The sequence below is a fragment of the Piliocolobus tephrosceles genome, chromosome 13 (assembly GCF_002776525.5).
Source record: "Piliocolobus tephrosceles isolate RC106 chromosome 13, ASM277652v3, whole genome shotgun sequence".
Lineage (NCBI taxonomy): Eukaryota > Metazoa > Chordata > Mammalia > Primates > Cercopithecidae > Piliocolobus > Piliocolobus tephrosceles.
In genome coordinates, this window is record NC_045446.1 from 115,683,013 (window position 1) to 115,701,743 (window position 18,731).

General features: G+C 47.8%; 1 protein-coding gene across 1 annotated transcript in view; it reads right to left on the minus strand.

The window, feature by feature from the left end:
- Positions 1 to 18,382, minus strand: part of KIRREL3 (kirre like nephrin family adhesion molecule 3) — a 135,930-nt gene extending 117,548 nt beyond the window's left edge. Inside the window, exons 1-2 of the mRNA XM_031933838.1 lie at positions 18,337 to 18,382; positions 9,635 to 9,712 (exon numbers count right to left, since the gene is read on the minus strand). Of these exons, the coding sequence (XP_031789698.1) occupies positions 9,635 to 9,712; positions 18,337 to 18,382 (124 nt within the window). The remainder of the gene's footprint in view (positions 1 to 9,634; positions 9,713 to 18,336) is intronic.
- Between the last annotated feature and the right edge of the window lie 349 nt (positions 18,383 to 18,731).

Sequence of the window (18,731 nt, forward strand, 5' to 3'; positions counted from 1 at the left end):
TTTTTTTTAAATGACACTCTGAGCACTTCTATCTTCTACTGGGTAAGGAAAACCCACTCCAGAGTCAGGTCAGTGTCTATTCTAGACAAGACCCACTTGTAGACCCCCGCATCAGTCTCACTTGCCAGCTGTGTTTAGAGCCTTCCCACCAGGGAATCTTCCACATAGCCACTGGCAGTCTCTGTCTGTCTTGCTGGCAGACAGAATAGCTCTTGCTGGAATTATGTGCCTGAGAGGGTGCAAAGGGAACATGTCTAGATTCAGCCCATCTCTACACTGCTGCCGTGCCTCCCTATCTACCCATTTCATGAGCTCTGGTGGCCACCTCAAGGGAGAACCTGGGGCTATCTGCGTGTCGATTCCCGTCACCTTCTGAACCTTGAAGGGAGTTCTTCTGATGGGAACTGACTTGTTCAGCTTTAATGCACCCCTCAAATTTCCATAGGGCTGTGCTTCACATGGGCATCCCATTAATAGGCCAGGTTTCCATTGCCCTTCTGCCTGGCCACATGGCCAGGCCATTGGTCACTGCCCATGATTCAGTAAAACCTAAACACAGAGGCTTCTACCATTGTTCATTTTTTTCCATCACTATTAGGAAAACAGCATGCAATTCAGTTCATATGCAGACCTGTTTTTACCTTCTCTGATCAAAGTAGTAACCTTCGAAACAGGTTGGTGTCCATTCACATTGGAACTGCTGTCTGTCAACCAAACAGCTCCTGAGTCAATCAAGAGCTGTTCTTAATGCACTGTCCGTGTGTCGATCGAATCCAGCAGCACCTCACACAGCTCCAGAGTCAGTTCTAGGGGAGAAGAAACTCCCTGCCTGAGAGTGTCTCGTCCTTGAATTCCACAGGCAGCTTGATCCTCTAGAAATCATTTCCATTTTATGTACTCTTCGGGGCACTGCTGTCCCCATTAGAATGTTTCTCTGACATCACCAAAGACAGGATGAGTATTTCAGGTGGGTCTTGTGCAGCCACCTTCCGAGACAGCTAACATTTCATAGCAAGGGAATAAATGCCCTCAGGTGGAAATTCTCTAGTCCGAAGTCCTGGCAGTTGTTGCTGGGAGGTGCTCAGAGGCATTTGCCATAAGCCCCAGGAGATGCTCCACAGAAGTATATTGAATCTCCCCACGTGGAGGTAAACTTTCTGGGGACCAAGACAATTGCCCGCTGCCTGTGTTACTTTGGATGAATCACATCCCTTTCCTGAGTCTCAGTTTTCTCCTCTCCAGGTGACTGCCACTGTTTCTTTTAAAAGTCAATGATTGTCAAATTATCCAGTCCCAGCATCTTAGAGCTACTGACTAGGGGCAGAGAAGGTCACTGTCCTCACTTTGCTGTCGACGTCTACTCTGTTCAAACACTGTGCTGGGCTCCTTGGATCTAATGGAGACCAAACAGAGACAACTGACTGGTAGGGGAGACAGGTGTTACTGATACAGAACAACTGCGCTCCCAGCTAAACCCCACCCTTAAGCCTGGAACTGCAGCCTTTAGTGAAAACAGGTGACTCAATTTTTCTCCCAAATGTTGCTTGTTTGGCCTGCCACATCCCTATCCTGTGCCCATAAAAAGACTTCAGCTGGCAGAGTAACACAAGCAGCTGAGCATCGGGGATACAAGCATCTGAGTGGTGAGCAGGGCAGCAACTGGGCATTGGAGACTATGGATAGACGAGACTAACTTCAGACAGTGCAGTGTCAGGGAACAATCGCCTTCTTCCTGCACCATCCCCTTTCCAACTCCCCATTCTGCCAAGAGCCCCTTTCATCGCCCAATAAATTCCTCTGCATACACTACCCTTCAATCCGTTCATGTGACCTGATTCTTCCTGACGCTGGACGAGAACCTGGATGCCGAGAGGGCAGGAGCTTGGACGCTGCTGTGGGGCCGCACAGAGCCTGCTCCTGCCAGAGAGGAGCGACGGGCCGGTTCCAGCATTCATTCCCTCTGGTTCCTGCACTCACTTGCTCACACGCTCCCTCTCTCAAGGAGTGGCCAGAGGTAGGCTGAGTGAAAGGAGCCACTTCAGTTCCCACCCACAAAGAGGGTCAAGGTCAAGGGAATTATCCCATCTCATTAGTAAATAATTGCAGTATGAATGTGTATGTACAAACTGAGCTCAGAGCTCTGAAAGGAAGGATCTTGTTCTACAGGACCATGTAACACAGGAACTGGATCTTGGCCGAGGAGGAGTGGGTCAGAGGAGGCATCACTGGAGCAGAGACTTGAGCTGTGATTTGAAGGATGAGCGGGAATTACCACATGAACGGTTTGGGGATGGGGTGAGTGTGGCAAGCACCCCAGGAGGTGGGAGCAGGGTGGACACAGGCCCTATGCCAGGGGCCCTGCTTGAGGAGCAGCAGGAAGGCCCATAGGCCTGGAGCACAGGGTGTTTAAGGGGTAGGATAAGGTCAGTTGTAGGTAGGAACCAGATCACATGGCACCTTGTAGAACATGCCAACAATTTGAGTATTTTTTTTTTTTTTTTGAGACGGAGTCTCCCTCTGTCACCCAGGCTGGAGTGCAGTGGCAAGATCTCAGCGCACTGCAACCTCTGCCTCCCAGGTTCAGGCGATTCTCCTATCTCGGCCTCCCGAGTAGTTGGGATTACAGGTGCATGCCACCATGCTCAGCTAATATTTTGTATTTTTGGTAGAGGTATGGTTTCGCTATGTAGGCCAGGCTGGTCTTGAACTCCTGACCTCAGGTGATCCACCTGCCTCAGCCTTTCAAAGTGCCGGGATTATAGACATGGGCCACTGTGCCCAGACTTGAATATATTTTTTTAAAAGCCATTAAAATATTTTCAAAAAGAACATGACATGGTCCAGTTTGCATTTTGAAACACTGCTCTGACTGAAGTGTGGACAATGACCTGGGCATGGGGATTGGGCATGACAGATGCAAGGAGCCAGTTAGGAGAGCCCTGATGCAGTCCAGGGGAGAGAGGCTGGAGACAGGGACTAGGTTGGTGGCACGAGATGGAGAGAGGAGGGTGGGTACAGGAGGCACTCAGGAAATAACATCCGTAGGACTTGGTGAGGATTGGGTATGAGTGTGAGGGAAAGGGAAGTTTAGAAAGGAACTTTGGCTGGGTGCAGTGGCTCATGTCTGTAATCCTAGCATTTTGGGAGGCCCAGGTGGGAGGATTGCTTGAGGCCAGTCTGGGCAACATAGTGAGGCACTGTCTCTACAAAAATTTAAAAAATTAGCTGGGCCTGGTGGTGCATGCTTGTTCTTCCAGTTACTTGGGAGGCTGGGATGAGATGATTGCTTGAGCTTAGGAATTGGAGGCTGTAGTGACCCATGATGGTGCCACTGTACTCTAGCAGAATGAAGCCTTGTTTCAGTAAGAAAAAAAAAAAAAGGAACTTGGCAGGGTCTGTAGCATAGGCATCCACAGTCTAAGAGAGGCAGGACTCCTGGTAGGAAAAGTGGCTGGAGGAATGGGCTGAGAAAAAGCTTTGGAATGTTCCCTCAGATCCTGGCTGGAGAGTGGAAACGGCAGGTCTCTTGTTCCAAGACACCAAGCGAATTAAATAACAATCATAAAGTGCCCTGGAAATCTGAGTCTTGCCATAAATAATAAACAGGGACGTTATACAAATAACGGGCTTTGCAGCCCCAGTGGAAGAAAACACATTAGTAAGAAAAATGGAGTTAGGAAAAAATGCACCCCAAAGCCCCAACTAACAAAACGACGGTATTAGCCAACATCCCGGGGGCTCGGCAGGCAGTGAAGGAATGGGCTCAGGAAAATGACTGCGGCCCTTAGCGTCAGCCAGACTGTACGGCTGCAGCAGAGTGAGAAGAGCTGCCGGCAGCAGGGGAGCCCGCTCACCCCTGGGTCAGGTCCCTAGGCCAAGGACCCTGGCCTCCTGCTTCCCCTCTGCCCTGGAAAAAGCACAGCTCATCCCGCAGGCCTGCCAGACTCTTGCCCTGCCACCCAGCGTACAGCTGATATGACCTGAGTTCACCCTTAGTGACAGATGGGAGAAAGAAACACGGATCCACCTTCAGAGGCTGCCAAGGAAAGCCAGTCCATTGACTTTTTTCTACTGGTTCCTTTGGTGACCAAGACATTTAAAATTATGGGATGGGCTGTGAGAACAGGGTGTGGGCTGGGTGTTGAGAGCCAAGATAGATTTTTGAATCATCACATTTTAGAGACATACAGGTCATCTTATGCAACATGATTCCATTTTGCATATGAGAAGGTTGAGATCTGAGTGTCTAGGGGCTTGTCCAAGCTCACACAGCCTGCCCCTCACTCTTAGGTCCTCCTCCCACTACACATCCCAGCTGAGTGGCACCTCTCTTTCTATAGGCAGGAAACAGTAGATGCTTTAGACTCATTTTGTTTTAAATTAGTGTACAAGGGTGCAGAAAGAACAGGCTCTCACGCCATCATAAAGAATTTTAGAGCTGTCGAAGAAGCCAGATTCCCAACCTCTCAGGGCTCTGACTCCCCTGTAAGGCTTGGAGGTGAGGACAGGTGCTGCTAGCGAGGGGCATTTGCGCACAGAGCCTGGACTGGGACCGTGGTGCTGTTCAGGAGCTGTGGGCCACACAAGCGGCTGCTAGTTATTTATGGAACCAGCCTTCCCCTTCCTGGGTGCGCCAGTTCTTCCCACAGAGGGCTAGAGGTCTCCAGCAAGCAGAAGCTGCCTTTGCTAATCACTCACAAGTGTTTCGCCCCGAAAGATGAAAGGGACAGCGCCCAGAGGCATTTCTGCTCTCCTTTGCTCTCTTGAAGCAGCCATCATTGCCATGCTGAAAGTCCAGGGAAACTGACACCCACCCTGATGGGCAGCTCGAGAGGGCACCAGTGTGAGGGAGGAGAACCCTCCTGTGCAGGCCCCCCTTGGCCCCAGGCAGATGGCTGAAGGCGAGGTCAAAACTTGGGTGCCTCTGCTTCTTCCCTCCTTTAAACATCCTCTTCCTCATTTCCCTTCTCAGGAGTCTTGTGGCCTGCCAGCTTTTCTGGTTCCCTAGGAATGGTCTTCTCTGTCTGTGTCCCTCACTCCAGGTCTTCCCTGATTTTCTGCATGTCAACTCAAGTTTTCCCTGTGTTCTGCCCTCTCTTCTCCCTGCCTTGCCACTTCCTCTCTTTCCAACCACCCTGAAAAATGAAACCAAGCTAAAGTGTTAGAGGCTTCCCTTCTGCTCATGGTCTCAGCCTCCTCTTCCTGAATTCCAAGACCCCTGTGTGTCTGGAGCCCTGGGCTGTGGTCCTGGCTTTTCCAGCCACTTCCCATGGGCCCCAGGCAAGTTGCTGCATGCTCTTGGGCCATGCTGAGTTATTGGGTTGCACTGTAATCTCTAGGGTTGTTGCCAGTTCTAACAGAGGAGGTCTGAGCTCTCTGAGACAGGCAGAGCCCCTTTCCTGATACATGTGACAGCTTTCTACTTGGCCTGGGAATAAGATCGGGTCTGGGGAAGCCATGTGCTGTTAGAAGGTGAGTGGTCTGGATCTCCAGGAGGGAAACACCGTAAAGGGGGAGGGCCAGTAAGGGGAGGTGAAGGGTGTGTGCATGTGTGCACACATGTGGGTGTATGTGTGCATGTGTATACATGTGTGTAGGTGTGTGCATGCATGTGTGCATGTATGTGCATGCAAGTGTGTGCATGCTCATGTGTGTGTTGGAGATGTGGCTGAGGAACCAGTGAGAGCAGGCTGGATCTACTTAAAGATGCCCTAAGAGCATGGGCTGGCAGTAGGTGGGGTTAGGAAGGAGAACTGGTACAGAAAGAAGAGTAACTGCCCCTGGGGAAGGCCTCCCCACCCAGCCCTCCTTCCGTGGCTTGCCTGGACCCTGCCTCCCAGGAAGGGGCTGTAGCACTGGAACTGGAAGAAAGCCTGAGAGTGAGCACCAAGGTAGACTCTAGGAATCACCTAGAACAGGGAGACCGTTTTGTGGAGCGTTCCAAATTTGTCTGCTCTGTCTGAGGTACTCCTTTTCAAGACCTACCTGACACCTGCGGGGGACTTCGTACATTCCTCCATTGTCACTCAGGGCCCTAGTTAATTACCTAAATGAAAGCTGAGCGACTACTCCCTATGTGCAAGACACTGGGCGAAGGCCCAGGGAGAGGAGAGGAAGGAACAGGAGTCTTTGCCCTCCTCCAGCTGATTCTCTAGGTGGGACTGACAGCACATGAGGAAGCAGTCCAATAAATAATCACACATCATAATAGCTGCCACTCGATACACACACCGGCTGCCGTGATGAGCACAGGGTGCAGGGAGAGGGGTGTCTGTAATTTAGGTAGGTGGAAGTCAGGATCTCTTTGTGGAGGTGACACACACTGAGATGTATTTTTACTGTGAGCTCTTTGAGGGCAGGAAATGTGTCGTACTGTTGTTCTTCTTCTCCTTCTCCTTCTCCTTCTTCTTCTTCTTTCTTTTTTTAGATGGAGCCTTACTCTGTTACCCAGGCTGGGATGCAATGGCAGGATCTTGGCTCACTGTGGCCTCTGCCTCCTGTGTTCAAGCAATTCTCCTGCCTCAGCTTCCTGAGTAACTGGGACTACAGGTGTGCGCCACCATGCCTGGCTGATTTTTTTTTGTGTGTATGTGTTTTTAGTAGAGATGGGGTTTCACCGTGTTGGCCAGGCTGGTCTTGAACTCCTGACCTCAAGTGATCTGCCTGCCTTGGCCTCTCAGAGTGCTGGGATTACAGGCATGAGCCATTGTGCCTGGCCTGTGTCTTCCTTTTATAGCTCCAGTGCTTAGAACAATGTCTGGGACTTGTGAGAAATTGGTATTATTTTTATGATATTCAATAAATGTTTGATGAATAACTGAATAATCACTCATCAGCAGTTCCTATATAAAGCACATGTGCGTAATCACAGGCAGGCAATGATCTCAAACAAATGTGATGTTGTTATGGCTAGTCTGTCTTTACTTCCACCTTTCTTGCCTGCCCTTTGTTGATTTTTGCTCATATCTCCTTTTGATGGCTCAGTTGTGTTGAGTCCACACAGTAGAGAACACACACGCACACCCACACATACACTCTCCATATATTACCAACCACCTCAATTCCTGCAAAGACTGCAGATTCTGTCCACGAAGCTATTAAGCACTCCCAAATGGAGCAAACCTCTCATTGACTATCACATGCCTCCTTAAATGATCTTTGAATAGCATTTTCTTTTTATTGCTTTGTGTAGTTTAACGGCACCAATTGCGATTACTCTAACTTGTGATAAACCCCAGATCTATAAAGCTCCTGTTCATTCATTATTTTCCTCTCGCTCCTTCTCAAGCTGTTATTTTTTGGAATGTAGTGAGGAGGGAGGAGTGGAGAGAGAAGAAAATAAAAGGACACCAAATTAACAGGAAAACAAATAAAATAGGGAAGCACTTCTCCCTGGGTGACAGGCACCCTATTAGATACTGTTAAACAGAACAAATATGCTTTAATACAGCACAAGGAGGTCTTTTATATTTATTCTAAATGGGAAATATAATGATCACCAACTTATCTTTAAGGGAAGAAGAAGCTAATTGTTCTAATATCTCACTAATCCTAGCAACTGGGAGAAAAATAATTGTTTTTCACTATTTTACCAATTGTTCAATTTATACCAAGGTGTGTCATGTAGCATGGACAGAAATTTCTATTTCTTGATCTATGTATGTCATGGCTGCTATTCCATTTAAATTATTAATATGTGGAAATTCTAATGATTTTGAGTATTGGTATGAGATCATTATAAATATAAGACAGCTTCATATGCTTTCTGATGCCCTTTCTTATCTGCAGATGTGCTGAAGTTTGGGGGCATGAGCTTCAGAGGGAGAGAAACGTATAATGTGGTCCTTAGGGCAGCAAGGCTGGCTGGAGTGGAAGCAGAGGCGCCTCCTCCCTCCAGGGCCCTCCCTCTCCTTCACCTCTGCCTTCCAGCCCTCCAGAGCCAAAGCTGACCCACCTGTGTGTCTCTCCTCTGCCCCACTGCCTCACCCTCCTCCTACCCTGTCTGAGTTGTTAGTTGAGATTTCTAACTCATCACACATGTTGGCTCAGCTTGCATCCCATCCCCTCATCTTCTCAGCCATCCAAAAGCTGAGGTCAGACACCTGGAGCTTTGGGTTTCAAATCCAGCCCAGCTCCTGACTTTTTTGGCTTCCCCAATCCCCACAAACCTCTTTCGAGTTTCTCTAATGAGCTTTGCCAGCAAGAGAACATGTCTATTCAGCACCACGGACAGAGGCACGCTGTCAGTTCCCACAAATTAGAAGTGACTGCCCAGCAGTCTTGTCAAGGCAGTGGTGTTGGGGAGGGAAAGGCAGGCTGAGAAAGAGAAAAGTCAGTAAAGGCAACTGACTGGCAGGACACAGAAAATGCGGCCCCCAACTCTGGCTGTACTCAGTCACGGGGTTCCTACAAATGGGAAGTAGCTTTTTGATGCTGTTGGCTTCTTTCAGGCAGGCAGCAAATGGGGAAGGTGATCACTTCCTGTGCTTAATTGTGTTGGCCTAACTCTTGTCAGATTGTCACCATGATGGGTGCTGGAAACAGGCCCACAGCTGGCAAAGTCTCAGGCATGGGGAGCGCATAGGGATGTGGGTGTCGTGGTCAGGGTTGGGAGGAGAGACGGTTGAGGAGCTTGGAAAGAGGGCACTGAGACCATGCTATGGTCATGCTCTGGGGATAGAGATGGTAGAAAGGAGCTACCTCCTTCACACTGGAAGGGGGAATGAGGAGATACGGGCCCTGGGCCCTGGAAGGGGAGGGGTTCAGCTCACGGCAAGCATGGCTGGTGGGATCCAAGGCTTCATTTGTCTGACTTTAATGAATAAATGGCATCCCCAGCCATTGTTTATCTACTTTTGAATCCTGACAAACAGTCTGTGGCATCTGATGGAGAGGGTTACTAGCTGCATGGAGACAGATGGATAGGGATGGAGAGGATTGGTTCTTTATTACAGCAGACCCGTAAGTGACAGCACTCCTTCTCCCAGCCTCCATGCCAATGTCAATACATTTCTCAAGCCTTCCAGTCCTCCAGCTCTGGAAGAGAAGCACAGGTAGGTGCTTCAGTGACCCAATGAAGCCAGTGCAAGAGGAAGACAGAATGGCCTGTGAGTAAGAGTGAGAAGTAGGGTCAGTAGAGTTGGGAAAAGGGGCAGGTTTCCAAGGGTAAGTTCTTTGGGAATAAAGACATTGCCTTATTCTTCTTTAGTATTCTCCTAAGTGCCTGTATAGTGCTGTTTATTCAACAGGCATTCAAGAAACATAAGTGATGGAGGAGGCAGGTGGAGAGGTCTGGATTAGAAATGAGAATAGGAGCAGATTTAATTGGGCTGGCTGTGGGGTGGGATGAGGAAGAAATGGTAGGGAAGAGAGAGGAAGAGAAGTAAGGGACACAAAGGGAGAAGGGAAGATTGCATAAAGACGATGCTCCTGAATAAGCATCCTGTGTTTTAGGCATTCACTATGCTCCCCCACATTATTGTACAAATGACTTTGTGGAAACAAAACTGGTCTTCCCACTGTCCTGTTCAGAGAGGTCCCAGGTTCTTATTCCTTGTTCCTCTGTCCTGTGGCTCTAGGGGATAACTTCCTCCCTCCAGATTACCCCCGGGACGATGGGGAGGTTCTCACTGACCTTCATTCATTCTCCGAAACTTGTCCTTGGCCATGTAGCCCAGCACCAGACAGCATCCTCTCTTCTGGAGGCCCAGCTCTGGAAGAGAAGCACAGGTAGGTGAGTTGGGAATGGGAACAGGTTAGGCATTAGGAGAGGCCCCTCTGCAGGGGCCTGTGGAGCTTGTTGCTCTTATAAACAGAGGTGCTTTTTTGTTTAGCCAACATTTATATGGAACTTATTAGGTTCCAAGCATAATTTTAAGCCAGCAATTCTTCATTTTGATTTTTTCATAACAACCCTGTTTCCCCATTTTCTATCATCCCCATTTACAGATATATGAAGTTAGTGGCATTGGATGAAAGACCTAGCAGGTGGTAAAGCAAGAGCTTTGAACCTAGGCAGTCTGGCTCTGAGTCCATGCTCATAACCATAACTCTGGGTTGTTGAGGCCCTTTGTATCTCAGGCTTGGGGACTATGCTCAGATCAACTTGGGACTGTGGCCAGACCTGCCAGGGTGATGCGAAATCTATCCAGTGGTGTCTAGGATGGAACAGTGCAACTGGACACAGTGGGCGACTCAGGAGGATGAAGAAGTGATTGTGTGAGTTTAGGGCAGCGAGGTGACAGAGAAGTTAAGGTATAGGCAGAAGAGCTCTTTCTACCTTTTAGAGAGGGTGCATTTCTGGTGCTAGAGAATCCTGTGCCTTCCTATATCAAGGCCCAATTTAGCACCATCATCAAGCACTTACGAAGTGTAGACTTAGAGCACAGGGGTCGAGATAGCTGAGAGACACAGACTCCACAGGGCTTTGACCCAATTGGAAAAACAAGATGGAATAACAATTCCAGATAGCAAATGCAAGAGACAATTTTTTTTTATTTGCACAGTATTTTGTAAATAGTGTCCATTATGTGTGTGAACATTAAATTGGAGTCCATCTGCCTTACAAGAAGGCAAGCTTTCCTCTCTGGTATTTGTGCTTTTATCCTGATTTGTCTTAAGGACTTTATGGGTTCTGAAGCAATGGCCCACTCATTTTTTTTGACCCCCTCTACCCCCAAACAACCCCCTGAGGTGGGCAGGTGGGCCACTCAACTGATATTATGCAGATGGGAACACTGAGGTTCAACTATGTTAAATGACTTCCCATGATTGTATTAAACCCCCACCCCACCTTGTAGAATACAAGTCATACAAATGTGACAGCTGCCACAAACTTGGTAAATAGATAAGGAATCTGGTTTCTAGAAGAGGGAATGTGACTGCAGCTCTACCCGGCCCTTGCCAGGATTTCTGGGCTCCTGCCTGCTCCTTCCTTTGGTTTCTCAGAGAAAGAGGGTCCCAGTGAGTGATGCATCACAGCACCTTCTCCCACGACACCTACTGTCTCTCTGAACCCAGCCAGTCAGTGTCCAGGCTTGAGAGGACAGACAGAGCGGGTCATTCCTCTTTCTCCTTCTCCATCCACCGTCTGCAGCCCAGGTCCACCGGCCAAGCGTAGCAGGATGAAAGGGAGTGCAGGGCCCATGAGACACAGATAAGTCAAGCTCAGGGGCTCCTGCCCTAGAGAAAAACAAAGCATGGCAGGAGGTGGCAGAACGCCATGGCCCAGGGAGGTCGCTGGCTTTGATCTCCTGATTCTTTAAAGGGGTTTATTGACTATCAGTAAAGAGCAGAGAAGCAGATCTGAGGGCACCATTTCCAAAGGCACTCACTTCTCTTCCTTCCCTTCCACACTGGCGTCTGAAGGCTCAGCCAAACCGCCCTCACTTCAAACGGCCTTACATCTTAGGCGCCCAAATTGACGATGTTAAGTTCCCTCATTCAAGGCCTTGGCCCTTTCTTCAGGGGCTCCTGCTCTGTCGCGGGCCTTGTGGATCAAAGCCCCTTTGATGTTTACTTACTATATTTGTGGATTCTTTCTGACAACCACCTTCAAGAGGCAGGAATGCAGCCTGCCACGAGGGGGCCAGCGGAAGTACAAGCTGCGAGGAGGTGCTGAGCTCCCTGGAACAATAGCCTCTTGAGGGAGACTGTATTGAAACCTCAACACGCTGACGACAGGCAGAGTTAACCAGCCCATTATAATTGCACACACATTGTTCATCATTAGAATGATACAATTGTTGATGATTCCCATTATATTTTTGCCATTGACTTCTTATGCCCATCTAAAGCACATCAGCAATGGCTCCTAATAAGAAAAGGAGTTTGGGCTCCTGGACTAAGCCCCAACTCAATCCAGGAGCCTGGGAGGGAGGCAGGCGAGCACTGAGTAGGAAGGGCAGAAGATGCTGGATGGATTTAGGCCAATGTTCCAGCTGGTCTACTGGACTGTCACTGAACGCTCAGGCAAATGGAAGGGAGAACAATTCTCCTACAGATTTAGAGAGTGTGAGCAATCTGTTGAATCTGGATTATCTCAGTTGGGTAGAGAACTCAATCTTTCCTCTGCCACATACTAGGACATCCCCCAGGGCAACTGCTTGAGGAGAGGCTGTGTGGGCAAGCGGTTATGATATAATAACTGAGAGTCTCACTGACTATGTTTGATTTTTGCAAATGAGCAGGAAAAGAAGTTTCAAAAAAACCTGATTAATAAAAGAAATTGAGAATGAGGCAATTTCTCAATGTATTTGGCTCATTTAATTTGACACGTGTGGGTTAGTCTTAATTATTTAGGCGGCAACATTACAAGGCGCTAATAAGCACACTGCAGAAATTTATTAAGTGCGAGGGCTCTCTGACTGAGCCTTTGTAGAGAAGTGGGGAGAAGCTACTGGGATCTTTGCAAGAACGAGCAGGTTGGAGGATGAGTGAAGTGAGAATTAGTTAGTTGTCCATATATGAAAATCTGGGATGTCCTTTGGAGAGATTTGCAGAGCTAAATTAGAAGTCATTTGGTTCACATGAGGAAGTGTGCCAGCAGGGAGTGAAGTGAGGGGAGGGAGGAAAGGCTGGAAACCCAAGTGGGGAGGTGAATATTGTCCAAGGTACTAACAATAGAGAGAACAAGGAGGAAGCTGGAGGCAATTGCTTTGGCTTGGGGAGACTCCACCAAGCCAAACTAGGTTATTAGGAGAGAGATGATAGAACATGACAGAAAGAACAGGAATCTCTCTTTTTGAGGTAGACCAGCCACCATCAGACTGTCACCTTCCTTGTCCCATAGCATGGAGATGAATGGGAGAGTCAGATCACAGATGCCCATTGAGAGTCAGATCACAGATGCCCATTTTGGAACAGTAAGATGATGGGGTCTTTTCCAAGTAGGCTTTGGGGGTGATGTCTTTGGCTTTATCAGTGGCAGAACCAACATACTCTAAAGGTGGCTATGGAAAAATAATTACCATGAAAGGAGTTGGTCCTGGTTAAAAGGACAAAGAAGTCCACAGTCACCTGCAGATGGGGCAGTGGAGGGCACTGTCCCAGGAACAAGGAAGGTTTATGAATACTGCCTGTGCAAAGAAAAATGGATCGGAGCAGGGTATGTTTCTTAGGGAGAAGAGAAGGTTGCACCCTTGGGAACTCCTGGTCTCTGGCCTCTGAGCACCAGAAGCATCAGGACTGTGCCTTCTCCTGCTCTGAGCCCGTAGGACCAAGCACAGTGCCTGACACATGGCAAGTGCTCAGGAAAAGTCTGCTGACTTAATGAAAGGGCTGGTTACAAAATATGGGGCAACGAAGGGTTCCCTTTGACTCGGGTCAGAATGAAAATAAGTAGGCTTCACTGTAGTACAATGTTTTTATGTTAGTGGGGGTTGGTTGTAGAGTGAATGAAACTTGTAGCTTATAGAAAGAGAAGCCTAGAGAACATAGTGGGATTTCCTCCTGGGAGGAATAAAAGAGGATGGCTTTTTAAATGGGATGGGTTTTCTTCCATTTCAGAAGGTGCAGATGGGATGTTTTCTAGCCTTAGAATTTCTTCATTCTTACTAGTAATGTAGTGATACAGTGGTATTATTTCATATTTGTGGGATACTTATTTTTTAATGATGCTGTCATATTCCCTTTCTTTTTAGATGCTCACAGTAAGTAGTTCTGTGACATAGGCAAGTCAGAAATTATTTCCTCCATTTCGGTTTCACAAATTGAGGTTCAGAAGTAAAGTGACAGTTTAAGGCCAATGCAGTGCCCATGCTGGAACCCACAGCTTATTTCTGGCTTGGTTCTTAGGGTAAAGTACAGGGTCGCAGGGCTGCAGATGCTGCAAATCAAGACAAACCAGAGACTAGAGCACAGATCAGTGGCGTGGGCTGGGATGGTGCTAGGGGTCGAATTCCTCACTCTCCTAATAACCTAGTTCTGTGTTCCCCTCCTGCACCAAATTCATACATCGAAGTCCTAATCCCAGTCCCTCAGAGTGAGCCCTTATTTGGAGATAGGAACTTTGTAGGGGTGATCATGTTATAATGAGGTCATTAGGATGGACCTTTATCCTACGACTGATGTCCTTATGAAGAGGAAAATCTAGGGATAGGCACATATTCAGGGACACGCCATATAAACTTGAAGACAGCCATCTGCAAGCCAAAGAGAGTGCCTGGGACAGATCCTTCCCTCCTAGCCCTCAGAAGGAACCAACTCTACTGACTTTGGACCTCTAGGCTCCAGAACTGTGGGACAATATATTTCTGTTGTTTGAGCTCCACAGCTGGTGGTGCTTTGTAACAGCAGCCCTAGCAAATGAATACAGACAGGACAGGGAGCAGTGGGTCTTCTCTGAGCCCTGGCAATTTCCATTGGCCATGGTTCTCTGGAACCCACCCCCCAGGGCACAAAGCTGCCTTCAGGGAGCAGCATCACACCCGGCTAAGGAGACCCCAGGTGACTGGGGAGCGGCTACCAGGGTGGGTAAGATCTGATGGGGGTGGCAGCTACAAGAGACAGGAAAGAGGGAAGGTGGGGAGAGAAGGCTGGTTACGTGTCTGCATGTCGGGCACCCAGTGGCAAGCTGGAATGCTGTTAGTGTTCCTGCTTCCAGGGTGAGGACCGTGTTGGCCAGGACAGCAGTTGCTGGTTGCCCGGTTGCCCTGTTCAGACACTAATGTGCCCTCAAGTAACTGAAGATGGAGCCAGTGACAACAGACAGGCACCAGCCTCTGCTACCGCACCATTTCTGAGGCCATCAAGTGCATCTGGATGGCTGCTTGTGGGAGGCCTTCCTGTCCTGTCCCCAACTTGCCCAGTCATAATAGTTCAGGTGTGCTTGCTAATGACTAATCTCTTCCCACCTAAAGCTAGTAGACTTGAGCACATCCCTGGAAGCCTATCAAACAAGAAACAGAATATTATTGGCAGGCAGTTTGGTGTGGCTGTAGCAGAAGAAAAAAGATGAGGCAGGAGATCTAGCCAGGGACCAGGTCCTGTAGCAGCCAATGAGCCTCACCCAGGAGTTTGGGCTCTCTCTTAAAGGAGGTGGGGAGCCACACAGAATGCTAGGCAGGGGAAAGACGGGTGAGACTTGCATTTCATAAAGATCCCTTCAGCACTGGTGCAGATGATGGATGGGAGGAGATGAGCTCAGAGAAGGGAAGCCGGCTGGGAGACTGCTGCCATATTCCAGGTGGGAGATGGTGGGCTTGCATCTCCTGCTTCTTCCCGCTCTCTGAAGATGGCCAGAGATCAGAAAGCAAGGGAAGAACCCTCCGCTTTATCTTGACATTCATCCCTGCCACACTGACATAGAGAGCAGAGGAGGGGCTGAAAAAATAGCTCCCATTCCCCAGACAGTGCCTGAGATCATCTGGTGGAGACAGCAGCTGGGCTTGGTTGGACTCACAGGGAGGCCACATGGGGCAGGGGAGGCTTCAAAACTAACAGAGCTGGCTGGAGCCGTGCTGCAGCACTTACCAGTGAGCAACTCTCAGGCTTCTCTGAGCTTTAGTTTCCTCATTTATAAAACGTCGATTCTAATAGTAAGACCCTCCTCACATGATTCATGTGAAAAACAAATGAGCCGACACATGGGCAGAAGTGCCCAGAATGAAGTACCTAATAAGGGTGAGTTCAATAAGTAGAAACAAAATACCAAAGCGCGGTTTAGAGATCATCAAATTCTACCCCCCTCCTTTTTTCCTTTTTCGGATATGAAAGTGGAGATGCAGAGAGGTAGAGTGAGTTCTCCACGGAGACATAATGAACTATTAGGTGGCATACTTCCCAGGTTGGCATGTAGCTACCAGTGACATAGACTGGAAATGTGAGGCCAGTCAGGAAGACCAGCCAGGTGGCTGTCATGGGAGAGGCCAAGGGACCAGAGGGCTTGGGAATGGAGAGGAAATGATGAATCAGAGACATTCCAGGAAGAGACAGTGGTGCTAAGTGACAGAGTGGGTGAAGCAGAGGAAGAGGGCAAGGATGACCCCAGTTTCTTTTGTTGGACATATTGGACAAAGAGTGATGTCTGTATCAGAGTAGGGTGATGACAAAGGAAGCCTATTAAGTCACAGGTGATAATGGTACATTTCTGGACTTCCTGTGTTCGAGGTGACAAGGTTCTAAAGTGAAGAGGACTTGGATGATCATGTGAGAAGGAGTTCCAGGCTGAAGAAATATTTTTAACCAGCTGCATTGACCTCAAAGGGTAAACATTTTGTTGGGGGAAACAGCAGTTGGGTCCTATGGGTAGACTCTGCTACAAGCATTAATCCTACACCTCTGGAACGAGGACATATTAATAAATGTGACTGGTATAAAGTTCAATGCACAGTCACTCACAAAGAGGCCACTAAGTACTAGGCACTATGTGCAAGAGAAAAAAATAGTAGGCAAATTTTCTAGCCCAAAGATACTATAATCCAGTTGGCTATACAAGACATATACTTGTGAAAAGGTAACTAAAAGTCAGAGACAGGTAATAGTTTGGTAAAGAAGTCGGCAGGCAGCATGCAAGTTATTTCTGCACGAATGGCAATTCTTACTGCAGCAGTCCCAACGAGGAAAAGAGAGCTTCAGGCTGTGGGATGGTGTGGGAGGCCCTTGCAAAAGGCCTTGAAGGCTGGAGATTGTCCCTAGTTTTGTCTTTGTTTTGGGTGTCTACCAGTGGTCTCTCTCATTGGTTATTGTCTATCAACAGCCATCCGTAGCCATTCTGCCCAGCAATGCCATGCTGATTGCAGAATCCTGGGGTCTCCTGTTTGGAAAGTTTTCACTTTGATTGTGATAACTGCTTTCTGCATCGGTTCTGCCTACTCCTATTTTCAGCATAATTACTCATATCCCAGGCAATAATGATGCCCATACATCATGCAAAGATCATAATTTTCTGATCAACCTCTATCATAAAGAAGCCTGAAAAGTGGAGTAGCAAAGGTATATTAATCCTGACTAGTTCCTGGCCCTGGACCTCCAGGACAAGTGATAAATGTTTAATAGCCCAATAACACCTGTTTTATAATTTTTGGATCTCATTGCTTGCTAATTCTAAGTTTATTAAATAACTATAAACTTTACATTGTTGTAAAGACATAATTGTTACTCCATTGCTTATTTCATATGAGTTAATTATACTAGAACCAAGTTTTTCCCCATTCATATTAAGTATCAATTAGTTGTTTTAAACTATTGATTTGTATTTAATTAACTATGCTATTACATACCAATTAAATTCATATAAGAGGAATCTGAAACAGCTGTGGTCTTAAATTAAGTTTTTGAAATAATGAGTTCTATAACATTTCATGTCAAGTTACTGTCAGTTAGGAAGAGTTGACAGTCATTTGTGATAATTCCAAAAAGTTGTTGTGACCCACCAGCCCCTCTCACTAGCTCCCGCAGGTAGCAAGTTTCCCTCATACACCTGCTGATCATGTGCCGATCAGCACCTTACAGCTTGGTAGGCAGTGGAAGTGCTTAACACTGTAACACTGGGGTAACCCTTTGCCAGCCCTGCCCTCTCCAGCCTGCTCCAGCCATGCCATTATTTGGCTGGCACAGCTCCATCCCCCATGCAGCCAAGGTAGGCATTATTAGCAACTCCTCACCACCAGCTGTGGGGTCTAGAATTATCTGTGCTGTTATGTCTCAGATCCCGTGTGCCTGCAGGAAATCTACATGCCCATGTGGTCATCTATCCTTTGGCTTCTTCGAATCTCTGCTTACTGGCTTAAGTCTGTACATCTCAGGTGGGAAAAAAGATGGCAGACATTTGCTGAGCCACAATGGGCATTAACTTTTCTTGTCTCATTTCACCCTCACAATAACTTTATGATCACAGGTGTTATTCTCCTTGTTATTTCACAAGAAACTGACATTTTAGAGGAGTGAGGAGTTTGTCCTGAGTCCCACAGCTTCTGAGTGGTGAGGCTTGTCGTACACCTGCCTCTATGTGGGTGCTTGTTGGTGTGTCATGCCATGCTCTGTCTCCATTCTCTGTGAGATTCGATTCCTAACTAATTTGGAGTCTCAGCCCTTTGGGCTGGGTTTTCGACACCTTGCCTAGCTCTTGTCATCTTTCTCTCCTTGGAGGGCTGGGTTCCTCCCCTACCCTCAGACACTGCCTGGAATCTTTCTCCCAACTGATGAATGGCCTGGAATTCCAACACAGCCATCAGCTTTCTCTGGGGTACTTGGCCATCAACATGGGACCCAAGGTTGGCAGAGCTCACCCCACTCCTCTGTACACCGAAAGTGGGACACTGGTTACTCCCTTTGGGGACTGGGTACAGCCCAGCCTTGCCCCTCTCCCTTGGCCAGCATCACCAAGGGTCTGCCCACCTGGGACCAAGTTCATGTAGTTGACCATCACAATGAAAGCTGCCATGTTCTGATTGTTATGCTTCATTAGTCTCTGGGCTAAGCACTTTGCATGCCTTACCTTCTTTATTCCTCATCAAAACTCTCTAAGGTAAGTGCTGTTATTATTCCTATTTGACAGAAGGGAAACTGAGGATCCAACAGGTTACATAACTTCCCCAAGGTTACATAGCTAGTAAGTGCTGAGGTTAGTAAAGCTAATCATGAATGAGATTCTTTGGACTTCCAGTACAATCCCTTTGTGAGAGGGGTGGAGCGTGGGGGATGTTAAATAATGTTGGTTAAAGAATTTTATGGCAAACAGTTTTATCCCAAGTGCAAGGATGCCTCAGCCCGCTTCTAACTTAAGGTGTTGA